At 35.5% G+C, this 22,890-nt stretch overlaps 1 protein-coding gene across 9 annotated transcripts in view; it reads right to left on the bottom strand.

The window, feature by feature from the left end:
- The window catches only part of ANKRD28 (ankyrin repeat domain 28), a 177,224-nt gene that overhangs the window by 75,618 nt on the left and 78,716 nt on the right, over positions 1-22,890 (bottom strand). For all 9 annotated transcript variants that reach the window (XM_045856627.1, XM_045856629.1, XM_045856630.1 and 6 more), the window contains one exon: positions 5,434-5,512. In XM_045856627.1, the coding sequence (XP_045712583.1) occupies positions 5,434-5,512 (79 nt within the window). The remainder of the gene's footprint in view (positions 1-5,433; positions 5,513-22,890) is intronic.

Genomic DNA, 22,890 nt, shown 5'->3' with positions numbered 1-22,890 from the left:
TTAAAAATATTTTTCCCCATTCTTTTGGTTGTCTTTTCATTTAATTGCTTTCCTTTGATGTGAAGAAGCTTTTTAGTTTGAGGCAGCCTTGCTTGTTATTTCTACTTTTGTTGCCTTTGGTATCAAATCCAAAATATCGTTGCCAAGATTGACATCAAGGAGCTTACCCCTTATGTTTTGTATATGGTATAAAACAGCAGTCCAGTTTTATCTTTAGCATGTGATAGTCCAATTTTCCTAACTGGACATTTATTGAAGAGAATGCCCTTACCCCAATGTATTATATATTCTTTTTATCATAAATTAATTGACTATGTATGTGTGAGTTTATTTTGGGCTCTCTTTCTGCTACACTGACCTATGTCTCAGTGTTTATGTCAATATTATATTGTTCTGATTACTATAGCCTTGTAATACAATCTGAAATCAGAAGGCATGATGCCCCCAACTCTCTCGCTCTTTCTGAAGACTGCTTTGGTTATTGCAGTTCCATAGAAATTTTAGAATTTTTTTTCTATTTCTGTGAAAGATGACATTAGAGTTTTGATAGGAATTGAATTGAATCTGTGAATTTTGGGTGGTAGACTCTTAACAACGCTAATTCTTGCAATTCATGAGCACGAAATGTCCTTCCATTTATTTGTATCCTCTTCATTTTTTTCCATCAATGTCTTACAGTTTTCAGTGTACAGTTCCTTGGTGAAATTTATTCCTAGCTATTTTACTCTTTTTGATGCAACTGTTAAGTGGGATTGTTTTCTTAATTTCTATGGTTTATGTATCCTGCAACTTTATTGAATTTATTAAGTTCAGTTTTTGGTGGAGTCTTTTTAGTTTTCTGTACATAATATCATGTGATGTGCAAATAGAAGCAGTTTTGCTTCCTCTTTTCCAATTTAAATAACTTTAATTTCTTTTTAATTAACACTTCTGGCTAGGACTTCCAGGCTACAGTGAATAAAAGTGATGAGAGTGGGCATTCTCGTCATTATTGATTTTAGAAGAAAAGCTTTCAGCTTTTCACCTTTGAGTATGATGTTAGCTGTGGATCTCTCATATATGGCCTTCATTATGTTTATGTATGTTTTCTGTATTCTCACTTTGTTGAGCACTTTTACTGTGAAGAGACAATGAATTATGTTAAATACGTTTTCTATATGAGCATCTATTGAGATGATCATATGAGTTTTCACTTTGTTAATGTGATGCACTGATTGATTTGTAGATGTTGAACCTATCCTGCATCCCTGAAATAAATCCCACTTGATCATGCTGTATGATTTCATGTATTGTTGAAATCAGTTTGCTAATATTTTGTTGAAGATCTTTGTAACTATGTTCATCAGTGGCCTATAATTTTCTTTTTCTATAGTGTCTTTGAATGTTTTGTTAAGAGGGCAATGGTATCCTTATAAAAAAGTTTGGAAGTGTTCCTTTCTCTTTTATTTTTTGGAAGTCTGAGAATAATTAGTATTAATTTTTTGGTTTTTGTTGTTGTTTTTTTTTACAAGTTGGTTGGTGGGATTCAGCATTGAAGCCATCTGTCCTGCACTTACTTTATTTTGTTAGGAAGTATTTTTGTAGTATGGATTCAATCTTCTTACTAGTAAATGGTCTGTTCAGATTTCCTATTTCTACATGATTCAGTCTTGATTGTATGTTGTACATGATTCACCTGTATCTTTCTAGGAATTTATCCATTTTGTCTAGGTAGTCCAATTTGACATATAATTTGTTCGTAATTCTCTCTTATGATCAGTCCTTTGTATTTCTGTTGTATCAGCTGTCACGTCTCCTCTTTCATTTATGATTTTATTTACTTGAGTTCTTTTTCTTGGTAAGTCTAGCTAAAGGTCTGTGTTTTTTACTTTTTAAAAATCAAGCTCTTAGTTTTATTGATCTTTTTATTTCCTTTATTTCTACTCTGATCTTAAACTTATGAAGGCTTGTTTTGTGACCTAACATATGATCTATCCTGGAGAATATTCCATGTGTATGTGAGAAGAATGAGAATTCTGTGGTTAGATGAAATGTTCTGTAAATGTCTATTAAGTCCATGTGTTCTAATCTGTAGTTTAAGTCCAAAGTTTTCTTATTGATTTTCTGTTTGGATGATCTAGCCATTGTTGAAAATTCTTAAATAGAATTTGAATATAAAATTTGAATATAGGTTATTTTTACTAGCTTGTTATTTTAGAAATCTATTTCATAGAATTCAACAGTTGGCTTATACTTAGTGTTTTCTAAATCATGTATTATATATTTTATAAAACCATTCTAATCAACTTTCAAAGAGTTAATGGGAATTTTAAATTGATATAACATGAATATAAACAGAAGAAACATTTTGGAATCGTTATTTTTTATAAAAATTAGCATAAGTCATTTCATATACACAAAAGTTATAGCAAATACGATAATCCACCAAACTAAAATTCCTTCTGATTCAGGTAAAAGTGGATTTTTATAGCAGGCCATGGCAGCCATCCTGTGTAACATCAATTTTAGGTTAGGAACATATCCTGATCACTCCCTAGCTTTTAACTTGTTGTAACTCTGTTAATTATAAATTATACAAACCCTCATTATTTATTCAGCTACTTAGAAGCCCTGTTCAGTCAGATGCTTATGTACAGCTTTAAAAGCTGCTTTCTGATTCAATAATTTGCTGAATAAGAATTTATATGCTCCAACTATAAAGAGTATAGTTTGCCTTTTTGTTTTTCTAGATCATGGAAATAAGCTCTTTTCCACTTTTCCCTACAGTTAAGTCAATCCTTCCACTTTAATATCTCATAGAATATCACTAGATTTCAAAATAGGAAAGGGAGAATTTTTAAAGAAAAGAGAATGGTTCCCTAAAAAATAATAGCCCACATTTTAATTATCTATTATATATCAGGTACTTTTCTAGGTTATCTTAACTATATCATCACCTTATTTTATAGATAAGTCTGTAAAATTTCTATTATCCCCACTTATCTGCTGAGGAGGTCAAGGATGAAAAATTAGCTCTTTATACTATCTGCTGTGCCACTCATGGCAACACGCAGCCTGGTTTATTTTTTCATTTGAATGCAGAACACTGAGGGTCTATTTTAGAAATCTAGCCTTGGATTTCATTTCAGCTCATTTTACTCCAAATCCAATTATGCTTTTATTTATTTTATTTTTCTTATATTAGAACCCAGTAGATAGTCTGAAGAGCTATCAACTCCTAAGGAAGAGCTTGATTTGCACCCACAGGAAATACATCATTTACCTTCCTTCTCTTTTACCTCCTTGCCCCTTACCTCATCCCCTTTAACCCCATGCTACTAACCTACTTCCACCTCTCCCAGTCTGATTTCCACTAAAGACTTGGAAAACTGAAACCAAAATGTGAACAAACTTCAAAAAAGGAGACTGAGCCTAAACTGAATATTGCTAAAATCGTACATATATTCAGCAAGTATTTACTCAGAATCTATTATGTATTCATCATGATCTATGCATTGGGAGTAAATATTTTAGGGAACAAAGCAGTTTAAATCCTTGACTTCTGGGGAGTTTATGCCTTTTTAGGGGAGATAATGACCGGAAACAACTAAAAACTTAATTTTTTATTCTGAGAACTATACATTAATTTAGAATTTTGTTTTTCCTTTTAAAAACAGCTACATGAGTTATTTTTCATAAGATTGGTAAAATACAATGTTAAAAATATTTTTCAAAGAAGGGTTGACATAAATTTTTATACATGTATAATAGTTAATTTATACATGATTTTTATTCAAATTATTCAAAAGACTTTAAGCTTTCTCTAAAATGCTTATTTCATGCTGATATCTGATACTATCACACTCATAAGGATCATCTGACTATCATAAATACCAGTAAGTCAACCTTCTATAAGTAACTAAATACCCTTGATGCAAAGTTACTTTTAAAGGGACGAATTAAGTCAAACTTTGAACACTTGGAAAGTTTCTCCTAGGTATAAAAATTTTAAATGAGGTTGTGGGGACAGCAGAAAGAATCTCTCTATATTGAGTCATGAAGTTCTTATGTTAAAATGAAAGTAAATGGACAGAATTCTGTGTTAAAATGAAAAATATGCATCAGCAAAGTTCTCATCCTAAGTCCTAGACATTAAACTAACTGGAATTATACTTTTTATAACCTAGCTATTTCTTAACATAAAACTGTTTCTTGGACAATGTTTGTAAGGAAAATACAATATATTAAACTGTATCCCATTCATTCACGTTATAGCTGAAGATGTCTCAATTATGAAAACATCTGATTTTTCTCTTGAAATCCCTCAGTTCTATGGCTAGTAAATTTCAATTCAAAACCAGTGAGTTAGTAACCATAAAGAACAGACACGTTCAAGGAAGTACATCAACGATGAAGTTATTCATGGAGAAATTAATATAAGAATATTAGCTAGGTCCATATTTAATGATATTTAATTCCATATGATCATGAAATTTGTTATTAAACCAAATTTTAAAAATTTTATGAACTTATAATGGCAAACTTATGTTTAGGCTACTATTTAATAAATTGTCATTAAAAATTTCTCTCAGTGCTCCTCCCAAATATCAAAGAAATGATACTACTATAGCTCTAATTACATTCATTATACACATGTCTGTGTGATCTGGCAACACAGGCACAATTCAAATACACACATCCTTTCTCAATAAATATCATTTATAATGAACTGGCTGCAACAAAAATATTCCTAAGTTGTTTTATGACTATAGGCAGTTTAACCACAATAGTAGCTATTCTGTTAAGAGATAGTTGTACCATTACTTTATACTGTAATTCTTAAACAGTTTAGAAGGAATTTAAAATAAAATATAATTTCCTAAAATGTGTTTTACAGGTCCTCAAGTACAATTAGATGAAAGCTATTTAAAGATGGAAATCATGCTGGTATCACTTTCAAAATTTATCTACAACCATACCATTTCTTACCACCACCAATGGACTAAGCGACCATCACTTCCCCCTTGGAGAACTGTAATGATCTCCAAGACATTCTGGGGTCAATGAGGTCCACAAGGAATACTCTATATAATACCCTACCCTATATAATGCTCATCCATCCCATTATTCTCATCTGGTTTTTCATTTTCCAATAGCACTTATCACCATCTAACATACAACTAACAAATGCCTGTAAAATTTACTGGCATGTACAGCCTGTTTTTCTTTATTAGAATATATGTTCCACAAGGTCACTGATCTTGTTTTGTTCTTTAATGTACACTAACCTCTGAAACAACACCTGGCACATGATGTGAGATCAATATTTATAGAATGAACAAAAAAGTTTCAGCTTATTAACCAAATAGTAAGAAATAGTCAATTAGGCTTGATAAATATTAATTACAACAAAAAAATGCATGATGTGCTGTCATTTTATAGAGCTTACCATACCAGATAAAATAAGCAGTTCAATGATCTCTGCATCTCCAAGATACGAAGCGGCATGCAGTGGAGTTCTCTTTTCATTGTCCTGTGATAAGAAGGAAAAGTGACACATAAGTTTTAATATATACTTAATTTTAACATACCTTAAATGAAGAAAAACCACTTAACTACCAGCTTACTATTTCCACAACTCAAGTCTAGTCTGCAAGTCCCAGAACATTTCCTTGCTAGAAGAAAAACCAAAAACCAAAAACCAAAAACCAACAAATAAAAAAAGGCTTTGAAAGAATGGTTGAAAGTGCATCAAAGAATAAAAGAAAAAAATCTAAGATGACAAAAAAACAGTTTCTTAGACTTTCTTTGAATGAAGATACCTAAGCTTCTGACATACACAGGCAAATTTTCTTTACTTCATACTGTACCCCCACCAATATATATTTCCATAAGTTTACATAGTTTAGAGTTGTTGACCTAACTAAATAAAACAAACCTTAACAAATCAAAATTTTTGCTTATCAAAATGTTACTACAGGAGTGCCTGTGGTGGCAAAAAGAGAAATTTCCTTTGAGGATTTGAAATCATTCCTTAATACACTCTTAAGGTTTTCTTTAGAGTCCCTGCCATTTCATTTTTAGTTTTAAATATATATTCCTACCTTTCTAAATACCAAAAATACACTTTTCCAAATCTTCCTTCAGAAAGACAAGCTGCATCTAATGTATGGCTTCATGTACTACACCCCTCAAACGTTTTCTAGTTTGAGAAGCAAGATCTTAGGGTAAAATCACATTCCAGGATTTTTAATTCATATTTACAAGGCATCTAAAGTTGTGAGAGTGTTGCTGATTTGGTTGCATCTGAGAAAGCTAGCTATTCATTTAGAAATAATTACTTTAAAATTCACAATTTTTTAATAAGGCTTTTGTGATGTTAATTGTTTTCACTTGTCCCTTTCCCGCTTTGTCCACAGAAATAGAGTTTTAGCTACCTTGAAGTCTAGAAGTGTATTCCTAGACTTGTTACTTAGTGTGGACTAGCGGTATGACAGTGGAAGTGAAAGGCACACTTTCAGGTCACCTTCAACTAAAAAAAAGAACCACCTTAGAGATGGGCTAATACTCTGCCACTTCCCACAAGCTAGAAGACAGATGCAAAACTGAGCCAGCTTTGGCCATGCAGAGATAGACCAGTATTTTAGAAGTGTGTCATGCAACAAAATCTGAATAATCTTGTAGAGCAGGGTTACCCCACAAAACTGGATCATGATCTCTCTCAATAGCAGTTATACTAGAAGTTATACTTCTTTGACTAGTATACATGTGTACACTAGTCACACATCTTTGGCTAGGTTATTGTATTTTGGGGTCTCCTATCATATCAGAATACTATAGCTTTCAAGATTTAAGATAACTAAAAAATTTATTTCACATTGTAATAATTTTCTAGTTTGGCAATACCTCGATTGCTCTAAGAAAGGATAGTTAGACTATCAAGAATACATTAGTAAAAAATGCTAGTCAAAACAGAAAAGTTATTCATAGGCAATCAAGAAAGGCTTAGCTGTACTTTATCAAGGCATTATAAAGATGTAAAAATCATCACTGTCTCTTTATTCACTTCTTCATATAATTTTAATATATCTGTGACATTGTTTTTGGCCTTATAACAGTAACAGGTGCTCCAGTAAAGGGAGATTAGTCGAGTGGCTATTAATGTTGTTTAGTAAGCTAAGAGTTCAGTCTCTCTAACCACCAACAAATTTCCAATACTCCAGCAAACAGATTTCTCTGCACAGAAATTACTGAACAATTAGTCATTAAAAAGCTAAGACAGAACCACTAAAATATAAGACTTCATTGAAAGTTTGAGTCCTAATTCAGTTGTTTTAATAAAAGAATCCTTGCTCTGGCTGGTATAGCTCAGTGGATTGAGTGCGGGCCTGCAAACCAAAGGGTTGCCAGTTTGATTCCGAGTCAGGGCACATGCCTGGGATGCAGGCCAGGCCCCCAGTTGGGGACACAAGAGGAGCAACCATACACTGACGGTTCTCTCCCTCTCCTTCCCTTCCCCTCTCTCTAAATAAATAAATAAAATCTTAAAAAAATAATAAAAAAATAATAAAAGAATCCTTGGTTTAAGGTTTCCGGTGTTAATCATTAAACAGCAAACTTCCCCAGAGTGTTTAACTATAATCAGATTGAGAAATATATTACTCAAATTGAGAAACATATCTATTACACAGGATAAATCATACACACTGCACACAGCAAAAATGAGTCATTTATGTGTGAGGGATCCCTGGAATTCTATGACTCAAAGGCTTAAATACTATTAATGTATTTTATGACTCATGTACATAGTTTTCCCTCTTTAAAAAGCAATTTAAGAAAAAAGGAAATAAACTGGTCCATTAACAATTTAACCTATCATTTTTAAATTTAATACAGTTAAATATTAAAACTCAAACAACAAAATATTTAAGATTCCTTTTAGTAAAGTTTATTAAAATGAAAAAATGACCATCCCCTTATATACATGAATTCCATTTCATGGAACTTTTCTTAGGCAAAGGTATTCCTATCTGTGTGCAAACAAAAGATTACAGTATATTTACTGATCATCATAGGAAACAAAGTGATGAAAACAATTTAAGTGACCACCAATAGGGAAATGGTTATCTAAATTTATGAAACACAAGTTCTTAACCAATCTTCATTTAACGGACTCACACGGTCAATCAATATTCTCTGCTTCCAGAGTAAAACGAATGGAGACTTTGGCACACCATACATTTTTGACTATTAGAGTACCACTAATAAGACCATGCACTTTTGTTCCCACCACTGGGTGTATGTTTATCAAGAATAAGATGTTTGTCACCACAACTGTTTGTGCCAATTGTACCAGCAATCATAACTACACAATTTATTACTATCATTTAAACTAATGAAATAGGAATTTAAAAAGTGAATTGTTTCTATGATCACTACATTGTATACTTTAAAAAGATTCAAACAAGCAACAACAAAAAAAATAAAAGTGCGGTTGAACTGGGTGTGGCCAAGACAACTGAAACACTAAGACAAACACTAAACCTACAGAGAGGTTCTGGCTTGAGTTTGATTCTTAAGTGTCTAAATTCTTACATCGCTTAAACCCAATATAGGATTTACAGATAATGCATCAAGGGTATGGTCTACGCAAGGAGGACAACACTGAAATCCTGTCAGTGAAGTTCATACTGTCAATGAAAAAGCCTTGGTCCAATTTTTTTTTTAATTTTTTAAATTGTTGTTCAAGTACAGTTTTTTGCCTTTCCCTCCATCCCTCCCAACTCCCCCTGCCCCCCCACCTCCCTCCCCCATTTCCACCCCCCCTTGTTGTTGTCATCCATATTTCCTTTATAATTGTTCCTGTAAACTCTTCTCCCTTCTGATCACTGTCAGTCTGTTCTCAATTTCAATGTTTTTGGCTATACTTTGCTTGCTTGTTTGTTTTGTTGATTAGGTTCTTGTTAATAGTGAGATCATATATTATTTGTCTTTCATCGCCTGACTTATTTCACTTTGCATAATGCTTTCCAGTTCCATCCATGCTGTCGCAAAGGGTAGGAGCTCCTTCTTTCTGCTGTGTAGAATTCCACTGTGTAAATGTACCATAGTTTTTTGATCCATTCATTTACTGGTGAGCACTTAAGATGCTTCTAGTACTTGGCTATTGTAAATTGTGCTGCTATGAACAGTGGAGGTGCATAGGTTCTTTTGGGTTGGTGTTTCAGGGTTCTTAGGATATAATCCTAGCAGTGGAATTGCTGGGTCAAAAAGCATTTCCATTTTTAGTTTTCTGAGGAAATTCCATTCTGTTTTCCATAGTGGTTGCACAAGTCTGCAATCCCACCAACAGTGCACTAGGGTTCCCTTTTCTCCGCACCCTCTCCAACATTTGCTGTTTGTTGCTTTGTTTATGATGGCCATTCTGATGTGTGTGAAGTGGTATCTCATTGTGGTTTTAATTTGCATCTCTCTGATGGCTAGTGATACTGAGCATCCTTTCGTATGTCTCTGGTGTTGGTCCAATTTTTAAAAAATGGCTGGTTAATACACTTGTTACAGTAAAATGCTTAAAGATCATTTGGTATGATTCCTTCTCTGACTTTGATAAGAACCATATAATGAAATACCATTAAGAATTCTGCATCCAATTCCAATGTGTGGGGGTTTCACCTTCATACAACCAAGCAACGCTCCAAGATGAACTGAGTGTCCCAGGACTCAATTCTGACACTATCCTCCAGGAGTTAGCATCAGACCCCACAGATTAAGGTTTCAGTCCTACAAGACTACCACCTCCCTCTTCAGATACCAATAGCAGGTCTTTTACCTGTACAACAGTCCCCCTTTATCCATAATTTTACCTTCCGCAGTTTCAGTTACCCATGGTCAAGCTTGGTCTGAAAATCTTAAATAGAAAATTCTAGAAATAAACAACTCACAAGTTTTAAATTGCACGCCATTCTAAGTAGAGTGATGAAATTTTGCACTATCCCACCTGGGAAATGAATTATCCTTTTATGCAGTGTAGTTCTGCTCCTAGCCTGTTAGCCACTTGGTAGCTATCTACATTATCAGATCAACTGCCTGGGTGCTTGTGCTCATGTAACTCTTTTCTACTTAATAATGGCCCGAAAGTGTAAGAACAGTGATGCTGGCAATTCAGATATGCCAAAGATATTTTAATTGAAAAGGTGAGTACAGTACAATAAGATATTCTGAGGGAGAGAGACCACATTCAATGACTGCCTTTTTGTAAGCCTATGCCTTTGGTCTGTGAATCTCCCAGGTGTTTCTGAGTACTTTCCCCATGCCCTCTAACCCTCCACAGTGGGACAAGATGGCTAGAGTGGGCTGGAGTTGGGCATTTCCCTTCCCGCAGGACAGTCAGGTTCTGATACTACCTCAGGAAATTAGACTCTGGTTAACTAGCTTCTCCTGAAGGCAGGCCTTGTTAAGACAGAGTGCTCGGCCTTATTTCAGAATGGTTCCTTTTCCATTCATTCCTGTTGGAAGCTTGAGGTGAGTTTTCTCTAATATTTACTGTGAGTCTGGTCAAGGTCCTGGAAGAAGGTAAATCTCACCATATTGTGGGGGCCTCCCTATAACTGGGTTCCCTGGAGAGAACCTCTAGCAAGTCATCAATTACAGTTCAGGGTTCCCTACCCCAGAACTGGTTCCTGACGAAGATTCTGCTCACAAGTCTGTTCTGGTTAAGGGGTGGTTCTCTCCATATCTACCTATGTCTCTTTGATCTTGGGGATAGTACTTTGCTCTGTGCTCTCCCCTATTACAGACCCTCAAGAAGGTCTATAGATCTGCGATTTTTTAGTCTATTCAGCTTTTTTATTTGTGTGAGGTGGAAGTGGTGACTTCCAAGGTCCTTACATATGGAACTACAATCCAAAGTTTCTTTCCTGCCTCCTTTTAAGCAGTTAGGAAACCTAGCCCTGAAGGCACCCACATAACTTCCTTTCACTTCCCACTGTCAGTCTTGTTTCACTTTCTATACTTAAATCAACCACTTGATTATTACCCCTCCAGGTGGGAATGGGGTCATGTTCCAGTGAGTGACTTGGGGGACAAGACAGCCAAACAAAATCAGTGCTCAGTCCATTAGAAGAAAGGGGAAAATAAACAATGAATAAGTAGTCAAAGTTTCTGCCACTTTGTGACTTTTACATAGCCTCTGATATTCTCTCTCTTTCCAAATACTTGAGTTATCTGGATAACGTGGTATGAGGGAAGTATCAGAACAAGCGAGACTCCTACCTAGAGAAGAAATTAAAACTCAATTTTGTTACTACCCACTGAAATGAAAAATGTAATGAAAGATAAATCATTTAACAGGATTTTGAAATTTAAGGAATTGGTGAGGACTCCTTTCCTCCCCAAACTGCTGTGAAAGAACACATGTTGAAGCAAATAGAATAGAGTTGTCGAAGTAATATATTAGGAACAAAACCTTAGAGATAATCTAGTTCAATCATCTCATTTTACAAATGAGAAAAGCAGGGCTCAGAGAAGCTGAACCACTGAAGGACACATAGACTAGAGTCTAGTTTGCTCTTGCAATTTCACTTTGGACCTCTTCACTTCCTCACAGTTTAAACAAGTTAACAGCAATCATTCTTCATGTACATGTGTTTATACAGAAATATCTGGATGTATATTATATATTACATTTTAGAAAATAATTTTTTAAACATCATAGCAGTAAGAAAGGATTCATTATCTTCTTGTACAAAGCAATCATTCTTCATGTACATGTGTTTATACAGAAATATCTGGATGTATATTATATATTACATTTTAGAAAATAATTTTTTAAACATCACAGCAGTAAGAAAGGATTCATTATCTTCTATAACTGCAGAACTATGGTCCCTCTGTAGAAAATTTTTCCACAATACAACAATCTTTTTTTTCTTAAAGATTTTATTTATTTATATTTAGAGAGAGGGGAAGGGAGGAAAGAGAGAAACATTGATGGTTGCCTCTCATAGGCGCCCTGACTGGGGACTGAACCCACAACGCAGGCATGTACCCTGACCTAAAAATGAACTGGTGACCCTTCACATTGAGGGCCAACACTCAACCAACTGAACCATACCGGCCAGGGCACAACGTAACAATTTTAATGGGTTATTTGTTTTACTGCCCTGTATTTAGGTGATATTTATAGTACAAAGTCTGGGAACAAAAGTGAGAAGCTTTCATTTCTTAGAAAAGAATCACATAAAATAGTAGAAACAGAAGAACCCACCATATGATAAATCACTTAAACAAAAATATCACACTGCCTACTAGGCTATGCATGCAACCAAAAGATTTGTACATTTGAACTAATCAACAGTTTCATTTATGTCTAGACACATCTAACAAATGACTTCATAATCACACTAGTTGATGGAGCTTATTTTGGGACTAAATCAGTGCCTTGGAGTGGCAGAAGAACTGACTTCATTTACAAACATACCATATACAAAGCTACTCAAGTGACCTCACTAAACTTTAAATGTTAATGTTCAGCACAAGATAACATTATATACAATAACAAGTTGAGAATAAGAAATCTAGATTGTCACAAATATATACACATATACGGCCATGATATTTAACTGAAATTAAGTATATTTCTCAATTAATAAACATAATCTGTATATGTAGCACTAGCAAATTACACATTTGTAACTTTAAACCTTCATTTAGAAAAGAACTAAAAAATCAAGTAAGTGTCAGATTACAACTTCTGGCTAACATGGAAGCATAGGTAGATATACTCTGCCTTCTTGCACAACCAAAAAAAGGAAACAACCAATTTAAATACAAAAAACAACCAGAACTGTCAGAAAATAGAACTGTATGGAAGTGCAACAACCAAGGAGTTAAAGAAGAAACATTCACCGAGACTGGTAGGAGGGGCAGAGACGGGCACCCGGGAGGACAGGATGCTGACAAGGTGGCAGCTGATAGACCAGATGATCCCACATTTGTGTGTAGATAAGCTGGGAGGAACAATTGGGGAGTTAGACAGACTGTGCAACCCAGGGTTCCAACTCTGGAAACTAAAGCCTCAAAACCTCTGGCTGTAAAAACCTGTAGGGGTTACGGTGGCAAGAGAAACTCTCAGCCTCAGAAAAGAGTCCGCTGGAGGGGCCCACAGGATCCTAGAACATACATAAGCCCACCCACCCAGGAATCAGTACCAGGGCACCACGCAAAAGGGCACAATCCACTTGTGGGAAGCAAGGGAAGTGACTAAAAGCTGGGTGAGAGCCCAGCAAACAGCATTGTTCCCTCTCTGACCACCCCCCTCCACATACAGCACCATAACATGGCAAAGTCTGTTGCCCCACCCTGGTGAATACATACGGCTCTGCCCCTCACTATGTAACAGATGTGCCAAGATAAAGAAATATGGCCCAAATGAAAGAATAGATCAAAACTCCAGAAAAACAACTAAAAGATGAGGGAATAGGCCCTCATCAGGTGCAGATTTCAAAACACTGGTAATCAGGATGGTCATAGAAATTATTGAGTACCGATGCAAAACAATGGAAGAAGTGAAGGATATACAAAGTGATATAAAGGAAAATATACAGGGAATCAACAGTGAAAGGAAAAAAATTGGGATTCAAGCCAACAATTTGGAACAGAAGGAAAAAATAAACATTCACCCAGAACAGAATGAAGAAACAAGGATTAAACAAAAATGAGGAGAGGCTTAGGAACCTCCAGGACGACTTTAAATGTTCCATCATCTGAATCATAGGGGTGTTGGAAGGAGACGAGGAAGAGCAAGAAATTGAAAATTTATTTGAAAAAATAATGTAGGAGAACTTCTCCAATCTGGTGAAAGAAACAGACTTACAGGGAGTCCAGGAAGCTCAGAAAGCCCCAAAGAAGCTGGACCCAAAGAGCAACACACCAAGGCACATCATAATTACATTAACTCAAGATGAAAGATAAAGAGAGAATCCTAGAAGCAGCAAGAGAAAAGGAGATAGTTACCTACAAAGGAGTTCCCATAAGACTGTCAGTTGATTTCTCAACAGAAATCTTGTAGGCAAGGAGGGGCTGGAAAGAAGCATTCCAAGTCATAACCTACATCCAAGATTACTCTATCCAGCAAAGCTATCATTTAGAATGGAAAAACAATTAAAAGTGCTTCCCAGTAAGGTCAAGTTAAAGGAGTTCATCATCACCAAACCCTTATTATATGAAATGTTTCTTATCTAAGAAAAAGAAGATCAAAACTATGAACAGTAAAATGACAACAAACTCAAAACTACAAACAACTAAGCCTAAAAAACAAAAATAAAAAACAAACTAAGCAAACAGCTAGAACAGGAATAGAATCACAGAAATAGAGATCACATGGAGGGTTATTAGTGGGGAGGGTGAGAGGGGAGAATGGGGGAAAAGGTGCAGGGAATGAGAAGCATAAATGGTAGGTACAAAATAGATAGGGGGAGGTTAAGAATCGTATAGGAAATGGAGAAGTCAAAGAACATATATGTATGACCCATGGACATGAACTAAGGTGGGGGGGGGTCCAGGGCAGAGGGGAATAAAGGGGAGATAAAAATGGGTCAAATGTAATAGCATAATCAGTAAAATATATTTTAAAAAGGAAATAATGCAATTATCTGAAATAAATAATACACTGGAAGGAATAAACAGTAGGTTAGATGAAGCAGAGGATCAAATCAATGAGAAGACAAGGTAGGAAAGAACACACAAGCAAAGCAGAGAAAGAAAAAAGAATTGAAAAAATGAGAACTTAAGAAACCTTTGGGACAACATGAAGCATAACTACATCTGCATCACAGGAATACCCTAAGGAGAGAAGAGTGAGCAAGGGATCAAGAACCCATTTAAAGAAATAATGTCTGCTACTTTCCCTAGTTTGGTGAAGGAAAAACAAATCCAGGAAGTGCAGAAGGTACCAAATAAGATGGATTCAAAGGGCCTAACACCAAGACACATCATAATTAAAATGGCAAAGCTTTAAAGACAACTAGAGAATCCTAAAAGCCACAAGAGAAAAGCTGACAGTTTATCTACAAAGGAGCTCCGATAAGACTGTCTTCTGATTTCTACAAAAGAAAACTAAAAAACAACTTAAGAAAGCAGATTATCGATTATCTTGTGGAGTGGGAGGAAATCATTCTAATCACAAAGTGAGCACAAATGGCATTCATTTCTGAGGTGGAAGCAATGTTCTGTTTCTTGTTCTGGGTAGTGGACACACTGAACTAGTTTGCTATATTCCACATTTGTTTTACATATTGTAAGTGTGCTATATTTCATACTTTTAAAAAGATTAAAAGGAGAAAAACAGTCAGACATAAAAAGCCTAATCCTCCAAAATATCAATTAAAATACATCTGAACTAAAAGTTTTGAAAAGCTTATCAAAAAAGTGGCAGAAGACAGGCTCTGACATGATAATACTTCAGCTTAATAACAGTGGCTTCCTGTCTTGGTGTGGCAAATTTTATTCTCCTAAACTAATATTCAAAGTGATAATGAAAATGTAACTTGGAAATTGGGTAGGGGAAAAAAAAAAAGCTATTCACCATTGTAGCCATGCCCTCCCCCCAACTACCAATTTGGGTCTACAAAATAATTAAGAATAAAAGTAGAAAGTTTATTACCAGAAATCTATGCAAAGCAATCTTTTAAAAAAAATAGCCCAAACAAAAACATTAATGTAATTTAGTTTTTATGTAAACAAAACTCAAAATCCTCACAGTACCTATTTATCTTCCAAACTAATGATAAAAGTTGATACACAGCATTTTGTAACTGACATTTTTTCTCACATACAAAAATAAATGTATTCTAAAATGATTAGTTGATTGTTTTTTGAGCTTCTACAAGACAACATGTTTTGGTAAATAATATTTAAATCATTGTTTCTCTACAAAAACTACCAACAACAAAAAGGTACATTAGTTTATAATACTTATATAATTTATATCTTATGCAACAAGTAATCACATTAAGATATGAAAAAAATATATCTCAATCAAGGTTAAGCCCCTGTAATTTTATGAAAAATGTTATGTACTTAGCAATTAATGTGTTAATTACATCATTCACTTTCAAATAATCTAAAATTATGTAATTCAAATGAAATAGAAAATATTTTATATTTTTATTTATTGATTTGAGAGAGAGAGAGATTGATTTGTCATTCCACTTTGTTATGCATTCATTGGTTGCTTTTCATATATGCCCTGACTGGGGACTGAACACACAACCTTGGAGTATCAGGAAAACGTTCTAACTAACTGAGTTACCTGGCCAGGGCTGGAAAATATTTTCTTTAGGAATATATGATTTGGGGTCAGAAAGGACAAGGAATGTCCCAAATCTGGCTCTGGCTATTACAGGCACACACAATTAATTACCAATGTACCAGCTAGTTACCATATTTTCTTTGTATAATGTGCACCTATGTTTTTGGCTCAAACTTTCAGGAAAAAAATCTTTTGTTTTAAGTTTTTAATTCAATTATTTATTTATATTTTGATACTTGCTTTTTGTATTATAAAGGAATTTTAGCATTTATTTCTGAACATATTATGGTACAAGAAATTTTATGTAACAAATAATTACAAAACACAAGAACAGATGCAAGGTATTTTAGGTACTACCCATGTATAATGCACATCTTTATTTTTCCCTTAAAAATTTGGGCAAAAAGTGTATTATACATGGCAAAGTATGGTCAACTTGCTTGTGTGTAACACTGTTTAAGCAGCATAATCTGAAAAGTGAACCCCATGTCTTCAAGCTCTATTCTCTCAGCTTTCTAGGCAGTTCTTAACGACGACTGTCAGCTCCCAGGACTCCCTCTTCATTTCCCAGGTTTTCACTATTTCTTGCATTGGTTTCATGCTATATGTACAGCAACCTCGAATACTTTATTTTTATTCACTGTTAATGATTCAGACTTACTAAAGCCACTTTCTAGTTTGTCAGGGAAATTCTAATGCTAACAACATTATTAAATGCCGGAGACTTCCGGCAAGATGGAGGCATAGGTGGACGCACCATACTTCCATGCACAACCAAGATTAGGACAACAACAATTTAGAGGCAGAATAATACCCAGAACTGACAGAATTTATCTGAATGGAAGTCGGACAGCCAAGAAAATGAAGTAGACCCGTTCATCCAGACCGATAGGAGGGGTGGAGAGGAGCAGCCAGGCAAGGGTTGCAGCATGGGTCGAGGCATGGAGAGCAGAGAGCAGTGGGCGCATAAGGCAACCAGGAGCGCGTAAAGCATCCAGGGCGAGCAGGATCGCAGTGGGTGGGCCCCGAGTACGCGATCGGCAGCTGGCAGACCCAGTGAGGCGGCGATTGTGGACCGGGACAGAGCGCGCAGCCCAGGATCCCAGGGAAGGGACTGAGGTCCCAGGAGAAGGGAGCTACCGCCATTGTTCCCTCCTGCCCCCACCCCCGCATACAACATCACAGTCTAGTGACTGGGGTGCCCAGACTGGTGAACACCTAAGGTTCCGCCCCTCACCGTAACAGGAGCAACCAGACAAAAAAAAAAAAAAAGAGAGAGAGAGAGACGTCTCAAACAGAAGAACAGATCAATGCCCCAGGGCTCATCCTTTTGAGCGACCAAGAGATAGCCAATCTATCAGATGCACAGTTCAAAACACTGGTGATCAGGAAGCTCACAGAATTGGTTGATTTTGGGCGCAAATTAGATGAAAAAAAAATGCAGGTTACCATAAAAGAGATGAAGGAAGATGCATGGAGAACCAATAGTGATGGGAAGGAAACGGACTCAAAACAATAAAGTGGACCAGAAGGAAGAAAAAAACAACCAAACAGGAAAGAATGGAGAAATAAGAATTCAAAAAAACAAGGAGAAGCTTAGGAACCTCCAGGACATCTTTAAAGGTTCCAACATCCAAATTATAGGGGTACCAGAAGGGGAAGAGGAAAAGCAACAGATTGAACACATATTTGAACAAATAAAGGAGAACTTCCCCATTCTGGCAAAGGAAATAGACTTCCAGGAAGTCCAGGAAGCTCAGACAGTCCCAAAGAAGTTGGACCCAAGAAGAAACACACCAAGGCACATCATAATTACATTAGCCAAGGTAAAAATGAAGGAGAGAATCCTAAAAGCAGCAAGAGATAAGGGGACAGTAACCTACAAAGGAGTTCCCATCAGACTGTCAGCTGATTTCTCAAAAGAGACCTTACAGGCAAGAAGGGGCTGGAAAGAAATATTCCAAGTCATGAAAGACAAGGACCTATATCCCAGATTACTCTATCCAGCAAAGCTTTCATTTAGAATGGAAGGGCAGATAAAGTGCTTCTCAGATAAGGTCAAGTTAAAGGAGTTCATCATCACCAAGCCCTTATTCTATGAAATGTTAAAGGGACTTATCTAAGAAAAGAAGATAAAGAAAAAACATGTATAGTAAAAGGACAGCAAACTCACAATTATGAACAACCACACCTAAAGCAAAACCAAAAGAAACTAAGCAAACAACTAGAACAGGAACAGAACCACAGAAATGGAGATCAAATGGAGGGTTAGCAACAGGGGAGTGGGAGGAGAGAGGGGGGAAAGGTACAGAGAATAAGTAGCATAGATTGTAGGTTGAAAATAGACAGGGGGAGGGTAAGAATAGTATGGGAAATGTAGAAGCTAAAGAACTTAAAACTATGACACATGGACATGACTAAAGGGGGGGATATGAGTGGGAGAGGGAGTACAGGGTGGAGGGGAGTGAAGGGGGGAAAATGGGACAACTGTAATAGCATAATCAATAAAATATATTTAAAAAACATTATTAAATGCCTTTTGTAGAACCAACTTCTGTCCCTGAGCATTGAGGGCAAGATGGGATTCAGGTCCCTTGGGAGAGAATAGGGTAGATTATGTCCCTTTAAAGCCAATGCTCTGACAGACCATCAACAGAATACTGCAAATAAGAAAGCTATTTCATAAGAGAACACTGCCTTTGTCCACAAGCATTTCAAGCACCCTTGATTTTTTAATTTTTTTGGAAGAATTCACCCTTCCTATGTCAAATTGACTTCAATTGTCTAAAACAAGTACTGACGAGGAAGCAAGGCAAATGACTCTGAGAAGAAGCCAGTTCAGCTTAACCGCACTTCGGCAACTGACAGTTCCCACCCACCAAAACATAAACAAAAACATACCCACATACTAACAAAAACAAAGATACCCACACACAATGTAGCCAAACACTTGTAGATTATAAAGTTGCTAAAGTCAAGGACTATGTCTTATTTTTGCTCATTCTTCTAATATTTTTAAATGGCTGCTACTTACCATAAAGTGGGTATAAATACAGAGAATAATTCAAACACATTATTAGATAAAATAATTCAATTTTATCTCCAGAGTTAAAATTACTAAAAATGACACAAGTCAATTAATATGAGTGTTAAAAAGGACAAGTTCAGAGTACTATGAGCATCTATGAGGCTTACTTAACACTATCTGGGTGCTAGGAAAGGTATTCCCCAAAAAGAAATATTTAAGTCTTTTATTAGTTTTCCACTGCTGCATAACAAATTACCATAAGTTTAGCAGCTTAAAACAAGTCATTTATTAATTTACAGTTTTATAGGGCAGAAGTCCAGGCAAGGTGTTGGGTTCCCTGCTTAGGGTCTTTCATAAAGCTGAAGTCAAGGTGTCAGTGGACTGTGTACTCATCAGGACTTCTAGGCTCATTCAGGCAAAATTCTGTTACTTGTCGTTGTGAGACTGAGGTTCCAGTTTTCTTTCTTGACTGTCAGCCAGAAGTAGCCCTCTGCTCCTACAGAACCCTCATCTTCAAAGTCAGCAACAGAGAATCTGCCTCAGATTGAATCCCTTACTCTCTTTGTTTTCGACTCTAGATGGAGATTTAAAGAGTGCATGTAATTAGGTCAGATCCATGCATCTAATCTCACTTTCCTCAAGTCAACTGTGCCAGATGTCATAAACTAATCACAAGCATGCATCTGATCATATTATAGTACAGATACATAGGACATATAAGGGTGAGAATCCTGCCTACCATAAGCTGAAACCTGAAGAATAAACAGAAAATGAAGATGAGGAGAAGGGAGTTGGAGACAGTGTGGGCACAACTGATATGCTGAGTCAGGAAAAGAACATGGAAGAGCAGGGGTAAAAAAGTATGTGTGACTGGTCTCTCTAGTACTCAGCAAAGTAACTGGCACATACCTGTCAAGAGTATGAACCAAGACACCAAATCATGCCAAATTAAGCTAGCTAGTATGTATTTACTAAGGGCTTGTATACTTATACCTAATAAGAGAAAAAGTAGGAAGTTTCTTACAATACTAAGCCATTAGGCAGAATTGAGGGGTGACAAAACAGGGGAAATAACATGGACAGGAGACTGAACTGGGCATTTAGAAAACTGGGTTCTCCTGCTCTCTCTGCTAAATGGAAGTGACCAAATAAGCTCTAAGGGCCTTAGTTTTTCCTTAACTATAAAAGAGATGACTTAGCTTCTTGATCTCTAAGATCAAGATCCTAACTATCCTAAAAAATGGAAGGCATGGTTTTTATCCTGCAGCAAATTCTATTATAGAAATCTAGATATTAATTCATGTTGTAATCTAGATATTGCTCCATCAGTAGTAACATTAAAAAGGCAAATTCACAGAGCACCCTATTTTAAATACTGAATTTACTTTCTTTTACAAATTTAGCAATAATCAGATACTCCTAGGTTACGGCTTACTTGCTTTTCATAATTTAAAAAAACACCAAAATTACACACCAATACCAGGTCCTACAAAATAAGAGGAAGTAAAGGTGATGCCATCTATAATTGGGCAATTTTAATAATCGGCCCAATATAATTGTTTAGAAAATATACAGAATTTCTATTTCGAAAATACTGTTGAACTATAATAGAAAATTGCCATTTCATAAAAGGTGTGAAGTGTAAGTCTGAAAATATTCAGTGGAATGTCATTCAGCTGTTTCAATCAATAAAATGCTTCTCAATGGCTTTTACAGAGGTACATATATTTTTAATAGGTATATTTCCCTGAGTTCCAACAGAGCTGACAGTCTGGGGAGAACATAGGAAACTGAATTTTCAGGAGAGAGTAACAGAAGATGGAGGGTGGTACAAGGAGAGAATCCCAAAGAAATGCAGAATATCCCTTTGTGCACTCAGCTAAGTATTGAGAAACACAGATATATCTAAGACACATATACCTGAGACTGGCGAAAAGAACTATCCAAAATAATTAAAGTAGTTGTTTCTGAACCTTTTTCCCCTTATTACCCTGACCCAGGACCTTTCTAAAAAAAATTCCACCCCCCTCCACCAATTACTTCAATGAAATTTTAATACCACTGCCTACCTAACGTGTATAACTTTGGCCTTTTGGCAGGCCACAGATCACTGTAATGTGTAAGATTTTTTTCACACACACACCTTTAAAAAAGGAATTTTCTGCTAAATTAGAGGTGATATCACCCCCAATGAGAATGCAAGGATTAGAGGGAAGAGGGTTCTATTCTTACAAGCTAGGCTGGAAAAGCTCATCATTCCTAGAGCACTAGGTAGAGTACTATGGAAAAACTCAGTAGTAGAGAATAATCAGCCTATTTTAAAATTAAATAACATAACATTTACAGTAGGAACAAAAGTTTTAAAAATATGGATAAATCTTATATATGAAAGGCCATGCACAGTGAAATTACAAAATTTGCTGAGAAATTAAAAATTACCAAAAACATGGAGAGATATTAACTTGTTCATGGATCTGAAGACTCAATATTGTTTAGATATTAGTTTTTGCCAACATGATCTATAGGTGAACACAATTCCAATTTCATTTTTTCCCTAGAAATTGACAAGCTGATTCTCAAACTCACATGTAAACAAAAAAGACCGAGAATAGCCAAAACAATTTTGAAAAAGAAAAAAAGGTTAGTGAATTCAAATTTAGAGTATCATAGCAGTCTGGTATTGGCATTAAGCTAGACAAATTCATCAATGGAACATAACCAAGTCCATAAAGAGATACTTACATATATGGACAACTGACTGTTGATAAAGATGCAAAGGCAATTCAATAAAGAAAAGTAGTACAGCCTTTTAAATCAGTATTTTAGTAACTGGATATATCATACATATAAAAGTGAACTCTGGCATGTACCTTGCACCATATACAAATATTAACTCAAAAAAGTTTATAGATCTACATGTGATATTTAGAACTATAAAACTTCTAGCAGATACAAGAAAAATCTATGTGACATTGAGATAGATTTTTTTTTACATACAACACCAAACCGAGATCCATAAGGGAATGTGATACATTGGGCATCATAAAAATTTAAAACTTCTGCTTTTCAAAACAAGTCTTAAGAGGAAGAAAATAAAGCCACAGACTGAGGACTTGCATCCAGAATACGCAAAGAACTCTCAAAACTCAAGATAAGAAAAAGAAACTAACAAAAACACTTGAGAAGACATTTCACCAGAGAAGATATACAGATTGCTAAGAAGCACATGAAAAGATGCTCAATATCATTAGTTATCACAGAAATGCAAATGAAAACTACAATGAAATACACTGTGAGATACACATCTCTTAAGTGTGTTTAAGATGAGAAAGGACTGATCATACCAAATATTGGTGAGGATGTAGAGAAACTGGAATTCTCATATTTCGTGGGAATGTATAATGAATGGTACAACCACTTTGGAAACAGTTGCAGTGTCTTAAAAAGTTAAACATACACCTACCATATGGTCAGACCATTTCACCACTACATAATTACTCAAGAAAAAGAAAAACATATGTTCATATAAAAACTTGTATAAAAATGCTCACAGTAGCTTTATTTGTAATAGATG

This window comes from Phyllostomus hastatus, unplaced genomic scaffold (genome assembly GCF_019186645.2).
Source record: "Phyllostomus hastatus isolate PE091 unplaced genomic scaffold, TTU_PhHast_1.1 phas_scaffold_129, whole genome shotgun sequence".
NCBI classification, from domain to species: Eukaryota; Metazoa; Chordata; class Mammalia; order Chiroptera; family Phyllostomidae; genus Phyllostomus; species Phyllostomus hastatus.
This window is presented reverse-complemented; position numbering and strand designations above follow the sequence as displayed.